Below are 18,318 nucleotides of genomic sequence, written 5' to 3'. Positions count from 1 at the left end.
ACCACTGCACTCCAGCCTGGGTGACAGAACAAGATTCCATTTAATAAAATAAAATAAATAAATAAACTGAGGCTTCAAGTGGCTCTTAAATGTTTCTGGGGCTGGTGGGGTCGGTGGCTCATGCCTGTAATCCCAACACTTTGGGAGGCTGAGGTGGGTGGATCACCTGAGGTCAGGAGTTTAAGACCAGCCTGGCCAACATGGCAAAAACCCATCCCTAGCCGGGTGCGGTGGCTCACGCCTGTAATCCCAGCACTTTGGGAGGCCGAGGCTGGCAGATCACTTGAGGTCAGGAGTTCGAGACCAGCCTGGTCAGCATGGTGAAACCCTGTCTCTACTAAAAATACAAAAATTAGTTGGGCATTGTGGTGGGCACTTGTAATCCCAGCTACTTGGGAGGCTGAGGCAGGAGAATTTCTTGAACCCAGGAGGTGGAGGATGCAATAAGCCAACGTAGTGCCACTGCACTCTAGGCTGGGCGACAGAGCAAGACTCCGTCTTAAAAAAAAAAAAAAAAAAGGAGAGAGAACTGTCAGCCCACAATGAAGAGACAGCCAGAGAAGAAAAGTTCACAGGGGAGCCAAATAAAAACCATCAGCTCAGGGGAACATTCTTGCTCTTTTTTTTTCTTTCTTTTTGAGACAGGGTCTTGCCTTATTACCCAGAATGGAGTGCAGTGACGTGACCACGGCTCACTGCAGCCTCAACTTCCAGGTGCTAAGCAATCCTCCCACCTCAGCCTCCTGAGTAGCTGGGACTACAGGCGTACGCCACTACTCCTGGCTAATTTTTATATTTTTTGTAAAGACGGGGGTCTCGCCATGTTGCCCAGGCTTGTCTTAAAAACTCTTGGACTCAAGCGATCTGTCTTCCTCAGCTTCCCAGAGTGCTGGGATTACAGGCGTGAGCCATGGTGCTCGGCCCATTCTAGCTCTTGAGAAATAAAATCCAAGAGTCAGAGCTAGAAGGGCCATGAGCTTGGAGGCTGAGATGAGGAGGGGCTGAAACCTTGGGAGTCAGGTATGTGTGCCCCGCTAGGGCTGCAGGAAGCCGCTGTACCCAAGAAGGAAACAACACAATAACAAGTCACGTGACCAGGGGAGGGGGTTTCCTGTTTCCCGGCCCCTCCCAGGCCAGGCTTGGCCAGCCCAGGCCTGAACAGGCAGTGGCCAGAGTGACCCCAACAGAGTGTCCAGGGACTCAGGCCTCTGATCAAGTTACCCCCAGAGGATCAGAGAGGTAGAGAGAGCTGAACCTCTCATTTAGGAGGGCCGGGGAGGAGAGGGAATTCTTGAGATCGCATTCCCAGGCTCAAATAGAGGAGGAAAGTGGACAAAGACGTAGTGAAGGTAAAGAAGACAGAGAAGAAGGGGGAGATCAGGACAACCTTGTTAGGTAGTGAGCTCCCTGTCCAGGGAGGCATTCAAATCTGCCCAATCAACATTGATAACAAAATCCCTTCCTGAGGGGTAGTCAATGCCCCATTTCACAGCAGAGGAAATTGAGGTTGTCCTTTGTCCAGGACAACAAAGGCAAGAGCTCATGGCAGGCTGTGGTTTTAGGGGTTGACGAAGGAGAAGCATTCAGAGGGCACTGGCTTCTGGACAGCAATGAGTGCCCGGGCCACACGGCCCCGAAGCCGGCGAGGGAGGCATGCTCCACCCGTAAGTGTCACCCTCTCCCCTCCACACCCAGCTCCTGGGGACCCCAAGGTCCTGTCCTGCCTGGCTGAGAGCAGGGCCCCGGGGGTCATTTGCAGGGTGAACTGGATCCCGTGGCTGAGAGTTCAGAGGAGGTCGAGGCAGCCAGTGGGAGCTCCAAGCCCAGCTTTGCCCCACCTCCGGTGAGCTCCGGGCTGGAGCAGCTGGGCCCCATGGAGGTCAGTGGCCAAGGCCTAGGAAGCAGGTAAGACCCGCTTGGTCTGTGCCCTTCACTCCAGTCCAGACGCGTCTTTGCCATCCACAGATCTGCTGATGTGCCCGCTCTGCTCACACACCTACCATAGCTCCCTATTGCCTTCTGCCTGACTTTCTTTTTTTTTTTTTTGAGTCTTGCTGTGTCACCCAGGCTGCAGTGCAGTGCGGTGGCACAGTCTCCGCTCACAGCAACCCCTGCCTCCTGGGTTCAAGCGGGAGCCTCAGCTTCCTGAGTAGCTGGGATTACAGGTGTGCGCCACCACATCCGGCTAAGTTTTGCATTTTTAGTGAGACAGGGTCTTGCCACATTAGCCAGGCTGGTCTTGAACTCCTGCCCTTAAGTGATCCCCCAACTTCGGCCTCCAAAAGTGCTGGGATTACAAGTGTAAGCCACCGCCCCAGAAGACCCTATTTCCAGAAACTTCTGTCTCTCACCTTCAGGCCTTTCCCAGTGCCCGTCACAGTCCAACTTCACTCTGTTTCTCAGCTCCAGGTCTCCCCTCCAACTTCTTCACCACCTCTGTCTAGCCTCTTCCTTGAATTCACAGCCTCCCAGTCTCACCCTGGGATGCCAGTCCCAGAACACGCAGCTCTTGCCAACTCCCTGCTCCGCTCACACCTCCCCAAGACCATGAAGTTTAAGCCCTCAGAATTCCCTGCCCAGGGCCGAGCGTGGTGGCTCATGCCTATAATCCCAGCACTTTGGGAGGCCGAGTTGGGCGGATCACCTGAGGTCAGGAGTTTGACACCAGCCTAGCCAACATGGTGAAACCCTGTCTCTACTAAAAATACAAAAATTAGCCAGGCGTGGTGGTGGGAGCCTGTAATCCCAGCTACTTGGGGGACCGAGGCAGGAGAATCACTTGAACCCAGGAGGTGGAGGTTGCAGTGAGCCGAGATCGCGCCACTGCACTCCAGGCTGGGCAACAGAGTAAGACTCCGTCTCAAAAAATAAAAAAGAATTCCTTGCCCAGCATGGAGTGACTCAAGTGCCTGAGTTGGTGTCCACAGGACTGACAAGAAGACAGATGGGGGCTCTGGCAGGGAACTGGCCTCAGCCCCCGAAGTGCCCCACAAACCTGCAGTGGAAGCCCACCAAGCCCCAGAAGCAGCCCTACAGTACGAGGAGACTGTGCCCCCTGGGAATGGGGCCCCCGATGTGTTTCAGACCCTCCAGCACGCTCTGAGCTCCCTGGAGGCAGCGGCTGCAGCCTGGCGCCACCGGCCCCCCAGCCATCCTGGGCCGATGGAGTTGGAAGGCACAAGCGAAGGGGGACCAGGTCCCCTTGGGAAGCAGGAAGGGGCAGGGAGCTGCCAGCGAGAGGCAGCTCGCCTGGCCGAGAGGAATGCCTGGCTCCGGCTGGCCCTGAGTAGCCGAGAGGATGAGCTGGTCCGCACGCAGGCCTCCCTGGAGGCCATCCGAGCTGAGAAGGAGACGCTGCAGAAAGAGGTGAGTGGGGCCATCCTGAGTCCCATGTGGCTCTCTGTCTGAGGGAGGAGGTGGGCCTGATGTAGGCAATATTCATTCATTTGTTCATTCAAAAAACCTTTTAAGGCTGGGTGTGGTGGCTGACACCTATAATCCCAGCACTTTGGGAGGTGGAGGCAGAAGGATCCTTTGAGGCCAGGAGTTCAAGACCAGCCTCGGCAACACAGCAAGACTGCCACCTCTGCAAAAAAATTAAAAATCAGCCAGGTTGGCCAGGCACAGTGGCTCACACCTGTAATCCCAGCACTTTGGGAGGCTGAGGTGGGTGGATCACAAAGTCAGGAGTTCAAGGCCAGCTTGGCCAACATGGTCAAACCCCATCTCTACTAAAAATACAAAAAAAAAAAATTAGCTGGGTGCGGTGGCATAGGCCTGTAATCCCAGCTACTCAGGAGGCTGAAGCAGGAGAATCGCTTGAACCCGGGTGATGGAGATGGCAGTCAGCTGAGATCATGCCAATGCACTCCAGCCTGAGGTACAGAGTGAGACTCTGTCTCAAAAAAAAAAAAAAAAAAAAAAAAAAAATCAGCCAGGTTGGCTGGGTGCAGTGGCTCATGCCTGTAATCTACACCAGCACTTTGGGAGGCCGAGGTGGGTGGCTCCCTTGAGGCCAGGAGTTAGAGACCAGCCTGGCCAACATGGTGAAACCTTGTCTTTACTAAAAATACAAAAATTAGCCAGGTGTGGTGGCACGTGCCTGCAATCCCAGCTACTCGGGAGGCTGAGGCAGGAGAATTGCTTGACACAATTCTGCAGCTACCAGGGAGGCTAAGGCACGAGAATCGCCTGATCCCAGGAGGTGGAGGTTGCAGTGAGCCGAGATCGCACCACTGCACTCCAGCCTGGGTGACGGAGTGAGACTCTGTCTCAAAAAAAAAAAAAAAAATGCTGGGCACGGTGGCTCACGCCTGTAATCCCAGCACTTTGGGAGGCCGAGGCACAGATCACGAGGTCAGGAGATCGAGACCATCCTGGCTAACACGGTGAAACCCCGTCTCTACTAAAAATACAAAAAATTAGCCGGGCGTGGTGGCGGGTGCCTGTAGTCCCAGCTACTCCGGAGGCTGAGGCAGGAGAATGGCGTGAACCCAGGGGGCGGAGCTTGCAGTGAGCCGAGATCCCGCCATTGCACTCCAGCCTGGGCGACAGAAGAAAACTCTTTCTCAAAAAAAAAAAAAAAAAAAAAAAAGAAAAAGAAAAAGAAAGAAAACTGAGGGTGGTGGGAGTAGGCCCTGGAGTGGCAGCATGACTCGCCTGTTCAAGAAACCCGAAGGAGGCCAGTGTGGCTGGAACACAGGGGGCAACAGGGAGAGTGTGGGGAGCCAGAACAGAACAGAGGGAGAACAAATGCAGATCGCGTAGGGCCTCGTGGGCTGCAAGGAGACGCTTGGGCTTTGCTTTGATTAAGGTGAGAGCCCTGGAGGGTTTTGAGCAGAGGAGGGGCATGCTCGACGCAGGTGTTCACAGGCGCCCTCTGGTGGCGGAGGTGAGGGTGGACTCCTGGAGAGCCAGGAGGCGACTTCATTGGTCCAGACATGCACGATGGTGGAGGTTGTAGAAGTGGAGAGATGCGGACGGATTCTGGGTGATGTGGCAGATGGAACTGACGTGTGAGTGTGAAGGCTAGAGAGAAGTCAAGGACAACTTCAGGCTTTGGGACCTGCTGGACTAGAAGGGAGAGATGGAGGAGCTACAGGGTAGGCAGATTTGGCTGGGGGTGACCAGATCTCTTTAGCCCTTGATAAGCTCAAGTGTCCATGAGACATCCACGTGGGGTCCTCAAGGGAGCAGCTATATGTCTGAGTCCAGGGCTCAGAGGAGACAGCAGGCCAGAAGGGAGACACTTGAGCATCCTTAGCACACAGGTGGCATTTAAAGCCATGTGGCTGCCGGGTGCAGTGTCTCATGCCTGTAATCCCAGCACTTTGGGAGGCTGAGTCAGGAAGATCACTTGAGGTCAGGAGTTCAAGACCAGCCTGGTCAACATGGTGAAACCCCATCTTTACTGAGAATACAAATATTTGTCAGGCATGGTGGCAGATGCCTGTAATCCCAGCTACTCGGGAGGCTGAAGCAGGAGAATCACTTGAACCCGGGAGGCAGAGGTTGCAGTGAGCTGAGACTGTGCCACTGCACTCCAGCCTAGGTAACAGAGCAAGACTCCATCTCAAAAATAAAAATAAAAATAAAAAAGCCATGTGGCTGAATGAGATATTGAAAGGGAAGCCCTCATCTTAGGCTGGTAGAAAAACTTGGGAGCCCAGTCCAGGGATTCATTTTTCCCCAGAGTGGGGCCCATTTTTCTGCTAGGAAAAATAAAATCCTCAGCAGCTGAGAAACATTCCCAAGGTCAGATAGTGAGATTTTTGGCAGGCTAAGTATCCAAGCCTCTTGCCTTCCAGCTAGGGTTCTTGCCACTTCCCCAAGAACAGGCCTTGGGGAGGGAGGGCTGGTGGTTGGTTTGAGCCCCTAGGCCTGACGTCCCCCTCATCTTTCCCAGGTTCAAGAGCTGCAGGATTCCCTCTTGAGGCTGGAGCCCTGCCCACGTCTTTCCCACAACCAAGCAGGTGGCTCAGGCAGTGGTTCTAGCAGCTCTGAGGCAGACAGGGAACCCTGGGAGACTCAGGTGAGTGCGAGAAGTTCAATCCCATGGTCTTGATGTCCTTAGCCTTCAGGGAATGAGACTCAAATCTTTGTCATGGGATCCAACAGCTTTGGGGTTGCAAAATGCCTACAATCCCAGGCTCTTGGTGACAATTGGGGTCAATTATATCACTTCCTCTTGGCAGGACTCCTTCTCCCTGGCTCACCCCCTGCTACGGCGCCTCCACAGCCATTCCGGCACCCAGATCCTTGGGTCTCTTCCCACCCAGCCCCTCAGTCCTGAGATGCACATCATGGAAGCCCAGATGGAGCACCTCCGGGGGTAAGAGACTCAAATGCTGAGCTCATAAGGGCACAGGCACCTCCTCCAACTGAGTTATAAAGCCAGGAGTCTGAAGCTGCAACAGGAGGGAGGGAAAGGGTGGAAATTGAGGCCTGACTGCCTTAGAAGGCCTCTGACTTTCCCTCTTCCCCACCTTCGGGGACAGGAGCATTGAGAAGCTCAAATGCTTTAATCGTCTACTATCAGCTGTGCTCCAGGGATACAAGGGCCACTGTGAAGGCCTCAGCATGCAGCTAGGCCAGCGGGAGGCTGAGGCCACAGCATTGCATCTGGCCTTGCAGTACAGGTCAGTGCACCCTGCCAGTGATGTCACCAGCTGGGGAGGGAATGGGCTTTCTGAGGATGGCCCCAATCCACAGAACCCTCACTGGAGAGCACCTTCCCCACTTCAGAAATTAATTTTTTTTTTTGAGACAGAATCTTGCTGTGTTGCCCAGGCTGGAGTGCAGTGGTGAGATCTCAGCTCACTGCAACCTCTGCCTCCTGGGTTCAAATGATACTCATGTCTCAGCCTCCTGAGTAGCTGGGATTACAGGCATATGCCACCATAGCCAGCTAATTTTTGTATTTTTAGTAGAGATGGGTTTCACCATGTTGGCCAGGCTAGTCTCGAACTCCTGACCTCATGATCCCCCCCAACTGGGCCTCCTAAAGTGCTGGGATTACAGGTGTGAGCCACCTTGCCTGGCCCAGAAAGTAACTTAAGGCAATTTTAGTTCAGGGTTGCTAAGGGAGTCTGCATGCTTCCAGAGCTGAGGGCAGTGGGGAGAAGAGGGGTTCAGGAGCAAGTGGGGACTGGCACCTATAGAGCGAGATGTAGCTAAGTGGATTTTTTTTTCTTTTTTCTTTTTTCTTTTTTTTTTGAGACAGAGTCTTGCTCTGTCACCCAGGCTGGAGTGCAGTGGTGCCATCTTGGCTCACTGCAACCTCCGCCTCCCCAGTTCAAGTGATTCTCCTGCCTCAGCCTCCTGAGTAGCTGGAACTACAGGTGCGTACCACCACACCTTGCTAATCTTTGTCTTTTTAGTAGAGACGGGGTTTCACCATGTTGGTCAGGCTGGTCTCGAACTCCTGACCTCAGGTAATCCTCCCGCCTCAGCCTCCCAAAGTGCTGGGACTACAGGTGAGGGCCATTGCACCCAGCCGAGCTGAGTGTCCTGAAGCACTCAGAACCAGTGTCCCACAGTGAACACTGTGAAGAGGCATACAGGGTTCTGCTTGCTCTGCGGGAGGCCGACTCAGGAGCAGGAGACGAAGCCCCCATGAGTGACCTGCAAGCAGCTGAAAAGGAAGCATGGAGGCTGCTGGCACAAGAGGAGGCTGCCATGGATGCAGGAGCACAGCAGAATCCTCAGCCAAGGTACCCCCCTGGAACCCTGGGAACTGGCCTGGTTGAGGAGTGGGGTCTTGACTGGGGAATGGGGCTCCCAGAGCTCACCACGTTTCAGGGCTTGGTGTGGCTGTGTCCAGCAAGGTCGGTATGGAGCTCACTGTAGTTGGTTGACATGAGGCTCAACTGCAGTTGGCCTGTTGCTACTTGACAAAGTTGGCATGGTGGTTGACAGACATTGCAGTTGGCATGAAGATGAATGACAATGCCTACTGGTTAAAACTGGCACCCACAGCCAGGCACAGTGGCTCAAGCCTGTAATCCCAGCACTTTGGGAGGCCGAGGCAGGCAGATCGTTTGAGCTCAGTAGTTCAAGACCAGCCCTTGTAACATGGCGAAAGTCCTTCTCTACCAAAACTACAAACAAATTAGCTGGGCATGGTGGTGTGCCCGCGTAGTACCAGCTACTTGGGAGGCTGAGGTGGGAGGATGCCTTGAGTCTGGGAGGTGGAGGCTGCAGTGAGCTGAGATTGCACCACTGCACTCCAGCCTGGGTGACAGAGTGAGACCCTGTCTTTTTTTTTTTTTTTTTGAGACAGAGTTTCACTTTTGTCGCCCAGGCTAGAGTCCAGTGGTCCGATCTCGGCTCACTGCAACCTCTGCCTCCCGGGTTCAAGGGATTCTCCTGCCTCAGCCTCCCGAGTAGCTGGGATTACAGGCTCCCACTACCACACCCGGCTAATTTTGAATTTTTAGTAGAGACGGGGTTTCTCCATATTGGTCAGGCTGGTCTCGAACTCCTGACCTCAGGTGATCCACTTGCCTCGGCCTCCCAAAGTGCTGGGATTACAGGCGTTAGGCACTGCGCCCAGCCGCAGCTAATTTTTTATAAAGACGGATTCTCGGCCGGGCACGGTGGCTCACGCCTGTAATCCCAGCACTTTGGAAGGCCGAGGTGGGCAGATCACAAGGTCAGGAGATCAAGACCATCCTGGCTAACACGGTGAAACCTCGTCTCTACTAAAAATAAAAAAAATAAAAAAAAATTAGCCGGGCGTGGTGGCGAGCGCCTGTAGTCCTACCTACTTGGGAGGCTGAGACAGGAGAATGGCGTGAACCCGGGAGGTGGAGCTTGCAGTGAGCCGAGGTTATGCCACTGCACTCCAGCCTGGGCGACAGAGCAAGACTGCGTCTCAAAAAAAAAAAAAAAAAAAGATGGATTCTCACTCTGTTGCCTATGCTGGTCTCAAACTTCTGGCTTCAAGCAATCCTCCCACCTCAGCCTCCCAAAGTGCTGGGGTTACAGGCATGCATCACCGCACCTGGCCACCATGTGGTCTTGATGGAAGGTGGTGCCTAGTGGGGTATGTTGGTGTGACAGCGACCACCAAAGATGGCATAGATTCCATCGTGGCCAGTGAGATGGAAGGTGACGGACCCTACCAGGATTGGCATGAAGTTAACCCACCTATGCCTGCCAGTGTTGACATAGGCACCTTTTCTGTTTTCTATAGCCCTGAAGGCAGCAGTGTGGATAAGCCCACCCCACAGGAAGTGGCTTTCCAGCTCCGAAGCTATGTCCAGCGTCTCCAGGAGCGCCGTTCTCTAGTGAAGATTCTCTCAGAGCCTGGCCCCACTTTGGCACCCATGCCCACTGTGCCCCGTGCAGAAGCCATGGTGCAGGCCATTCTGGGGACCCAGGCTGGCCCAGCTCTTCCCCGACTGGAGAAGACACAAATTCAGCAGGACCTGGTGGCCACAAGGGTACAAATGGGCTGTGGCCACTGTGTCAGTCTTTCTTGGTGGGACAAAATCCTTTACTGAGGTCGGGGGACCAAGGAGCAAAGGAGAATTCTGCTGGGCTGAGTGCAGGCATTGTGAAGGGAGAATTGGAGCTGGGGTTTTGAGGGATTAATAGGAGTTTGTTTTCTGGGGTTCAGTTTCTCATTAGACTACAAATCTGGCTCTCCAAAATGCCCTTCCTATGGGAAGAGATGGGAGCAAAGAACACAATCTTGGGTTTGTAGCTTGGCATGAAAAACTTGAGGTTCTGGAGTTAGAGAAACTCCAGAAGCTTTGACAGAACTAATACTTGACCTATGTAAGCTACTTGCCCCTCTAGGAAATGCCATTTCTACAGCTGTAGCTTTTATGGGAGGAAGATATTTCCACCTCACAAGAACATGGTGAATGGTGAAGGTCCTAGTTTGTTTGTTTGTTTGTTTTTTGAGACGGAGTCTTGCTCTCACCCAGGCTGGAGTGCTGTGGCGCTATCTTGGCTCACTTCAGCCTCTGCCCCACTGCTGGGTTCAAGTGATTCTCCTGCCTCAGCCTCCCGAGTAGCTGGGATTACGGGTGTGCACCACCACACCTGGCTAATTTTTGTATTTTTAATGGAGACGGGTTTTCACCATGTTGGCCAGGCTCGTCTCAAACTCCTGACCTCAGGTAATCCACCCACTTTGGCCTCCCAAAGTGCTGGGATTACAGGCATGAGCCACTGCGCCTGGCCAAAAGTCACAGTTTTTGTCTGAATAGTCCTCAGTGGGTGCCTCTTGGGGCCTCAGTTTCCCTGCAGTTGACCGTAGAAGCATAAATTCTCTCCCCTCTCCTTGGTCCCACAGGAGGCCCTGGCGGACCTGATGCTTCGGCTGCAGCTGGTGCGGCGTGAGAAGCGGGGCCTAGAGCTGCGGGAGGCTGCCCTCCGAGCCCTGGGTCCAGCTCACATGCTCCTGCTGGAGCAGCTGCGGTGGGAACGGGCGGAGCTCCAGGCTGGTGGGGCAAACAGCAGTGGCGGACATAGCAGCAGAGGTGGCAGCAGCGGGGACGAGGAAGAGTGGTATCAGGTGAGCTGCCCTGCCTGAACCTGGTAGGGGAGTAGCTTACTAATGAGAACATAGCCCTGTCAATCACAGCCTTTTTTTTTTGTTTTTTTTGAGACGGAGTTTGGCTCTTGTTGCCCAGGCTGGAATGCAATGTTGCAATCTCGGCTCACCACAACCTCTGCCTCCCAGGTTCAAGCGATTCTCCTGTCTCAGCCTCCTGAGTAGCTGGGATTACAGACACGCACCACCACATCTAGCTATTTTTTGTATGTTTTGTAGAGATGCAGTTTTGTAGAGTTGCAGTTCACCATGTTGGCCAGGCTGCTCTCGAACTCCTGGCCTCAAATGTTTCGCCTGCCTCCACCTCCCAAAGTGCTGAGATTACAGGCATGAGTCGCCGCACCTGTCCTTAATGCAGCTCTTTAAATCATCTCTCCTACCTCCAAGCCTTTGTATATTCTGTGTCCCTGCCAGGAACACCGGTCACTTCCCTCTTTGTGTCATAAAGTCCTCGACCTCCTGTAGATCTCAGCTTAGACATCACCTCCTCAAGGAAGCCCTCCTGGAGTGACTTCAGATGCGGTTTCCTGTTATTTATTTCCCTTATCACAGTGGTCCCAGCTACTCGGGTGGCTGAGGTGGGAGGATCACTTGAACCCGGAGTTGGAGGCTTCAGCGAGCCACGATTATGTCATTTCACTCCAGCCTGGGCCACACAGCGAGATCTCATGTCTTTTTTTTTTTTGAGACAGAGTTTTGCTCTTGTTGCCCAGGCTGGAGTGCAATGGCCCGATCTTGGCTTACCACAACCTCCGCCTCCTGGGTTCAAGTGATTCTCCTGCCTCAGCCTCCTGAGTAGCTGGGACTACAGGCATGCGCCACCACGCCCGGCTAATTTTTGTATTTTTAGTGTAGATGAGGTTTCCCCATGTTACTAAGGCTGGTCTCGAACTCTGAACCTCAGGTGATACGCCCGCCTCAGCCTCCCAAAGTGTTGGGATTACAGGCTTGAGCCACTGCACCCGGCTTATTTATTATTATTTTTTATTTTTTTTGAGGCAGAGTGTCGCTCTGTTGCCCAGGCTGGAGTGCAGTGGTGCAATCTCGGCTCACTGCAAGCTCTGCCTCCCGGGTTCACGCCATTCTCCTGCCTCAGCCTGCCGAGTAGCTGTGACTACAGGCGCCCGCCACCACACCCGGCTAATTTTTTTTGTATTTTTTTAGTAGAGACGGGGTTTCATTGTGTTAGCCAAGATGGTCTCGATCTCCTGACCTTGTGATCCACCTGCCTCGGCCTCCCAAAGTGCTGGGATTACAGGCGTGAGCCACCGTGCCTGGCCAATTTTTGTATTTTTTAGTAGAGATGGGGTTTCACCATGTTGGCCAGGCTGGTGTAGAACTCCTGACCTCAGGTGATCTGCCCACCTCAGCCTCCCAAAGTACTGGGATTACAGCCATGAGCCACAGCGCCTGGCCTTTAATTTTTTTTTTTTTTTTTTTGGGAAACGGATCTTGCTCTGTCACCCAGGCTGGAGTGCAATAGTGCGATCTTGGCTCACTGCAATCTCTGCATCCCAGGTTCAAGCGATTCTCCTGCTTTGGCTTCCCGAGTAGCTGGAATTACAGGCGTGCACCACCACACCCAGCTAATTTTTGTATTTTTAGTAGTGACAGGGTTTCACCATGTTGGCCAGGCTGCTCTCAAACTCCTGACCTCAGGCTGACCCGCCCGTCTCGGCCTCCCAAAGTGCTGGGATTACAGGCGTGAGCCACCACGCCCAGCCTAATTTTTAAAAAATTATTATTGGCCAGGCACGGTGGCTCACACCTGTAATCCCAGCACTTTGGGAGGCCGAGGCGGGTGGATCATGAGGTCAGGAGTTCAAGACCAGCCTGGCCAACATGGTGAAACCCTGTCTCTACTAAAAATACAAAAAAATTAGCTGGGCGTGGTGGCACGCGCCTGTAATCCCAGCTACTCCAGAGGCTGAGACAGAGAATTGCTTAAACCTGGAGGGGCGGAGGTTGCAGTGAGCCGAGATTGCGCCACTGCACTCCAGCCTGGGCGACAGAGCAAGACTCCATCTCAAAAAAAAAAAAAGAAAAAAAATTATTACTGTCCGGGCACGATGGCTCATGCCTGTAATCCCAGCCTGTAATCTTAGCACTTTGGGAGGCCGAGATGGGCGGATCACGAGGTCAGGAGATAGAGACCATCCTGGCTAACACGGTGAAACCCTGTCTCTGCTAAAAATACAAAAAATTAGCTGGGGATGGTGGCGGGCGCCTGTAGTCCCAGCTACTCGGGAGGCTGAGGCAGGAGAATGGCGTGAACCCGGGAGGCAGAGCTGGCAGTGAGCTGAGATCATGCCAGTGCACTCTAGCTTGGGCGACAGAGCGAGACTCTTCTCAAAAAAAAAAATTATTATTATTTCAAACAAGGATTAGACAGGAGGAAGGACTTCCCATGGAGCTCTAGTTTTTGTTTTTGTTTTTTTGTTGTTGTTTTTTTTTGAGACAGAGTCTCACTGTGTTGCTCAGGCTAGAGTGCAGTGCTGCAATCCCAGCTCACTCCAACCTCTGCCTCCCAGCTTCAAGTGATTCTCCTGCCTCAGCCGCCCAGTTAGTTGGGACTCCTGGTGCCCACCACCATGCCTGGCTAATTTTTTTTTTTGAGACTGAATCTTACTCTGTTGCCCAGGCTGGAGTGCAGTGGCATGATCTCGGCTCACTGCAACCTCCGCCTCCCAAGTTCAAGCGATTCTCCTGCCTTAGCCTCCCAAGTAGCTGGGATTACAGGGGTCTGCCACCATGCCAGACTAATTTTTGTATTTTTAGTAGAGACAGGGTTTCACCATGTTGACCAGGCTGGTCTTGAACGCCTGACCTGAAGTGATCCACCCGTCTTGGCCTCCCAAAGTGCTGGGATTACAGGCATGAGCTACCACATCTGGCCCCTAAATTTTATTTTTAGAGATGAGGTTCGAGACCAGCCTGGCCAACATGGTGAAACTCTGTCTCTACTAAAAATACGAAAAGTAGCCGGGTCTGGTGGCATGTGTCTGTAATCCCAACTACTTGGGAGGCTGAGGCAGGAGAATCGCTTGAACCTGGGAGGCGGAGGTTGCTGTCAGCCAAGATCGTGCCACTGTACTCCAGCCTGGGTGGCAGAGTGAGACTCTGCCTCAAAAAAAATTTTTTTTAATTAAATAGGGTATTTCCCTTATCAGAGTATAATTTTGCTCTTATTGGTATATCGAACCAGATGGGGGTCTCTGAGAGCACAGCAGCTGCCACTGTCTGGGCAGCTCCAATGTCCAGTGTGGGCCAAGCACGGACTTGGCCTAGGTTAATGTCACTTTCTTGTCTTCTGCCTCCCTTAGGGCCTTCCTGCTGTCCCTGGTGGCACCAGTGGCATTGATGGTGGCCAGGTGGGCAGAGCCTGGGACCCAGAGAAGTTAGCCCAGGAACTGGCAGCATCGCTCACCAGGTGTGTGCCTGGGTCCTGGGCTGCGCGGGGGGTGGGCAGGCAGCCTATGTGAGAGCCCCCGGGAGTGTCGTCTGCAGTAGAAGCTAAGGTGGACCCCGGTGTACAGGTGTGTTTACATGACAATACTGTGGGCAGGTGGGTAGGAGGAGACCTGGGAAATAGGATCGGCTGGGGCTGTGAGCCCCCTCTCTTCCCCTTCGCAACAGGACACTGGACCTGCAGGAGCAGCTGCAGTCTCTGCGCAGGGAGCTGGAACAGGTGGCTCAGAAGGGGCGAGCCAGACGGTCTCAGAGTGCTGAGCTGAACAGGGATTTGTGCAAAGCCCACAGGTAGGACTGTTCTGCATCCCCCCAATCCCCCGGCACCATCCCCCACCAGGATATCAGAAGTATCCCTGGCTGTCTCTGGGGCTTAGCATTCCCCACTGCCCCAAGATAGGCAGTAACGGCCAGGTGTGGTGGCTCACACCTGTAATCCCAGCATGTTGGGAGGCTGAGGCCGGCAGATCACTTGAGGTCAGGAGTTTGAGACCAGCCTGGCCAACGTGGTGAAACCCCATCTCTACTAAAAATACAAAAATTAGCTAGGCGTCTTTGCACGTGCCTGTAATTCCAGCTACTTGGGAGACAGGAGAATTGCTTAAACCCAGGAGGTGGAGGTTGTGGTGAGCAGAGATCACACCACTGCACTCCAGCTTGGGTGACAGAGCAAGACTCTGTCTAAAAAAAAAAAAAACAACAGGCTGGGCCAGGCGCAGTGGCTCACGCCTGAAATCCCAGCACTTTGGGAGGCCAAGGTGGGCAGATCACCTGAGGTCGGGAGTTCAAGACCAGCCTGACCAACATGGAGAAACCCCATCTCTACTAAAAATACAAAATTAGCCAGGCGTGGTGGCGCATGCCTGTGATCCCAGCTACTCGGTAGGCTGAGGCAGGAGAATCGCTTGAATCCGGGAGGCAGAGGTTGCAGTGAGCCGAGATTGTGCCATTGCACTCCAGCCTGGGCAACAAGAGCGAAACCCCATCTCAAAAAACAACAACAAGAAAAAACAGGCTAGGCATGGTGGCTCACGCCTGTAATCCCAGCACTTTGGGAGGCTGAGGCAGGCGGATCACCTGAGGTCAGGAGTTCAAGACCAGTCTGGGCAACATGGTGAAACCCTGTCTCTATTAAAAAATACAAAAAAATTAGCTGGGCGTGGTGGTGGGCGCCTGTAATCCCAGCTACTTGGGAGGCTAAGGCAGGAGAATCACTTGAACCCACGAGGCAGAGGTTGTAGTGAGGGGAGATCTTACCATTGCACTCCAGCCTGGGTGACAAGCGTGAAATTCTGTCTCAAACAACAACAACAACAACAAAAAGACCAGCTAGCTGGGACCCTTGGAGATCCAATGTGAAAGAGCCCCCATTCTGGGAGTGGGAGTACACGGCCCTTGCCTTGGGTGGACTCGGGGGCTGTTTCCTGACCCAGCCACCCACCCCTTCCAGCGCCCTGGTCCTGGCCTTCCGAGGAGCCCACCGGAAGCAGGAAGAGCAACGCCGGAAGTTGGAGCAGCAGATGGCACTCATGGAGGCTCAGCAGGCCGAGGAGGTGGCGGTGCTCGAAGCCACTGCAAGGGCCCTGGGGAAGCCCAGGCCTCCCCTCCCGCCTCCCCAGCTTGGGGACACCTTTCTGTAGGCCCCTTACCCAGCCATGTCTGGACATGCCAGACAGCTGTGGCATGTCATAAACTGTCCTGGAGTGACATCATGTCATGTTGCATGATTTGCATGTTGGGGCACATTTGGCGTGAGGGAAGCTGGTGCACATGGGTGTCCAGGGCCTGATGGGGTGTGGCCAGGCAATGAAGAAAGACTCAGGTGTCTTTGGCCTGGCACCAAGTGGAATGTGAACTTCATATCAGTGGGGTCAGGCCAGAAGCAACCTGGGCTATGGGACCAGGTCCCTGGGACTGACGCATTTCGGGGGTCCGTGAGGTTGCATAGCCACAGCTGAAGTTCCAACTGGCCTGTCTCCCGAAGCCCAGGGAGGGATTCATGGGGACTGGACAGAGCTTCTCCTGGCAGCCCCTTCCCAGGGAGATGCTGAGTTTGGCTGGCAGATTTTCCTGAAGGGGGCCGGGCTCAGTGGTGCACATCTGTAATCCCAGCATTTTGGGAGGCCAAGGTGGGTAGATCACTTGAGCCCAGGAGTTCAAGACCAGCCTGGGCAACATGGCAAAACCCCATTTCTACAAAAAAATACAAAAATTAGCCAGGCGTGGTGGCATGTGCCTATAAAGCTATTTAGGAGGCTAAAGTGGGAGGGTAACTTGAGCTTGGGAAGTGGAGGTTGCAGTGAGCTGAGATCACGCCACTGCACTCCAGTCTGGGTCACAGAGTAAGACCTTGTCTCAAAAAAAAAAACAGGCCAGGAGTGGTGACTCATGCCTGTAATCTCAGCACTTTGGGAGGCTGAGGCGGGGAGGATCACCTGAGGTCAGGAGTTTGAGACCAGCTTGGCCAACATGGCGAAACCCCCGTCTCTACTAAAAATACAAAAATTAGCTGGGTGTGGTGGTGTGTGCCTGTAGTCCCAGCTACTCAGGAGGCTGAGGCAGGATAATTGCTTGAACCTGGGGAGACAGACGTTGCAGTGAGCTGAGATCAAGCCACGGCACTCCAGTTTGGGTGACATACCTTGTCTCAAAGAAACAAAACAGGGCCGGGCACGGTGGCTCACGCCTGTAATCCCAGCATTTTGGGAGGCCAAGGTGGGCAGATCACGAGGTCAGAAGATAGAGGCCAACATGGTGAAACCCCATCTGTACTAAAAATACAAAAATTAGCTGGGCGTGGTGGTGCGTGCCTGTAATCCCAGCTACTCAGGAGGCTGGGGCAGGAGAATCGCTTGAACCAGGGAGTCGGAGGTTGCAGTGAGCCGAGGTTGTGCCACTGCACTCCAGCCTGGTGACAGAGCAAGACTCCGTCTCAAAAAACAACGACAACAACAACAACAATAAAAAACAGGCCAGGTGCGGTGGCTTAATGCCTGTAATCCCAGCACTTTGGGAGGCCGAGGCGGGGAGGATCACCTGAGGTCAGGAGCTTGAGACCAGCTTGGCCAACATGGTGAAACCCCCGTCTCTACTAAAAATACAAAAATTAGCTGGGTGTTGTGGCACATGCCTGTAATCCCGGCTACTCGGGAGACTGAGGCAGGATAATTGCTTGAACCTGAGAGGCGGGGGTTGCAGTGAACCGAGATCGCGCCAACAACAAGATCGTGCCTGGGCAATAAGAGCAAAACTCTGTCTCTAAATAAATAAATAAAACACAAAACAAAACAAAACAAAAAGGAGGGAGACTGAAGCTGGAATGGTTCAGATTCAGGGTGTGGATGACGAGTTGCTACTAACTCAAAGCTAAGGTCAAGGGTTTCTGGACTCCATGTGGTCGAGCTTGCCTGTAATCCCAGTATCTCAGGAGGCCGAGGGAGGAGGACTGCTTGAGCCCAGGGGTTTAAGACCAGCCTAGGCAAAATAGGAGAGTCTGTCTCAAAAATAAATAAATAAAATAAGGTAAAGGGTTTCTGGGTGGGGGACAGGCATAGCAAAGGTAATAGTCTGGGACTCAGGGGGCGTTGTACTTCAAGAGAAACTCAGAATGAATGCCAATGGTGGCCAGTTCCAGCTTTCTCCTGGGGGCCCAGGAGCTGTGGGACGTGTCAGGTTAATAGCAGGCAATGAATTAGCATGTCATTTGCATAAGTCACATCTCCCTGCCCCTCCACACCAGGACTGGCTGAGTCTGGGAAAGGGGAGCTTGGAACGACCCAGCCAAGCTTGGATTAGTGGCCAGCTGTCCCCCTTCAGGGTGGCAGCTGAAACCCGAGACGGGGATTAGAAAGACTTTCATTCCCAGCCTTGGGGGCGGGTGCTCCAGGCCTCACCTGTGCAGGTGTGTTCACCGCCTCTCCCAGGGCAGGACCACGTCAGCCTGAGGTCAGCGCCAGTCAGCGGCCTGGACTTGAATCCAGTCAACCTGACCCCAGAAACAGAACAAGAAGTATGGTGGCGAGCACAGTCCCCTCCAGCGAGGGCTGGGGCTAGTGACCTTCCGACCCACACGCTGTCCCTGGACTTGGGCCAACTTTGAAGAAAGCAGGGAAATGGAGGCAGACCACCTTGCTCGTGTTGGGGTGGGGCAGAGAAGCTGAATTTCTTCCCTGTACCCTGCCGAGCCCCAGAGTCTAAGACCTAACTGAGTTCCTGGTCCCACCAGGTTGCCTGTGGAGGGGCAAAGGGAGCCAAGGTCACATGTGGGGGGGCGGAGACAGGTT

General features: G+C 53.6%; 1 protein-coding gene across 2 annotated transcripts; it reads left to right on the top strand.

Moving 5' to 3' along the window:
* Positions 1–1,140: 1,140 nt before the first annotated feature.
* Positions 1,141–17,774, top strand: USHBP1 (USH1 protein network component harmonin binding protein 1). Of its 2 annotated transcripts, none has more exons than XM_003817804.5 (13): positions 1,141–1,239; positions 1,563–1,664; positions 1,760–1,905; positions 2,928–3,366; positions 5,906–6,031; positions 6,195–6,331; positions 6,498–6,638; positions 7,539–7,712; positions 9,197–9,446; positions 10,307–10,528; positions 13,891–13,997; positions 14,204–14,326; positions 15,486–17,774. In XM_003817804.5, exons 2-13 carry the CDS (start codon positions 1,611–1,613, stop codon positions 15,673–15,675), a joined length of 2,109 nt encoding a protein of 702 aa, XP_003817852.3. In that variant the 5' UTR covers positions 1,141–1,239; positions 1,563–1,610; the 3' UTR covers positions 15,676–17,774. The 2 variants fall into 2 exon arrangements, with proteins under 2 accessions (XP_003817852.3, XP_008969314.3); XM_008971066.6 differs by having other exon boundaries at positions 1,195–1,349.
* Positions 17,775–18,318: the final 544 nt, after the last annotated feature.

The sequence above is a fragment of the Pan paniscus genome, chromosome 20 (genome assembly GCF_029289425.2).
Source record: "Pan paniscus chromosome 20, NHGRI_mPanPan1-v2.0_pri, whole genome shotgun sequence".
In the NCBI taxonomy this organism is placed as follows: Eukaryota; Metazoa; Chordata; class Mammalia; order Primates; family Hominidae; genus Pan; species Pan paniscus.
Note: the sequence above shows the minus strand (reverse complement) of the source record. Positions and strands in the feature narration are given on the sequence as shown.

Coding starts and splice junctions, on each gene's coding strand:
- USHBP1 (XM_003817804.5), top strand. CDS start 1,611: ATGAGTGCCCGGGCCACACGGCCCCGAAGCCGGCGAGGGAGGCATGCT. Junction 6,639..7,538: donor CATCTGGCCTTGCAGTACAG/GTCAGTGCACCC, acceptor AGTGTCCCACAG/TGAACACTGTGAAGAGGCAT. Junction 9,447..10,306: donor AGGACCTGGTGGCCACAAGG/GTACAAATGGGC, acceptor TTGGTCCCACAG/GAGGCCCTGGCGGACCTGAT.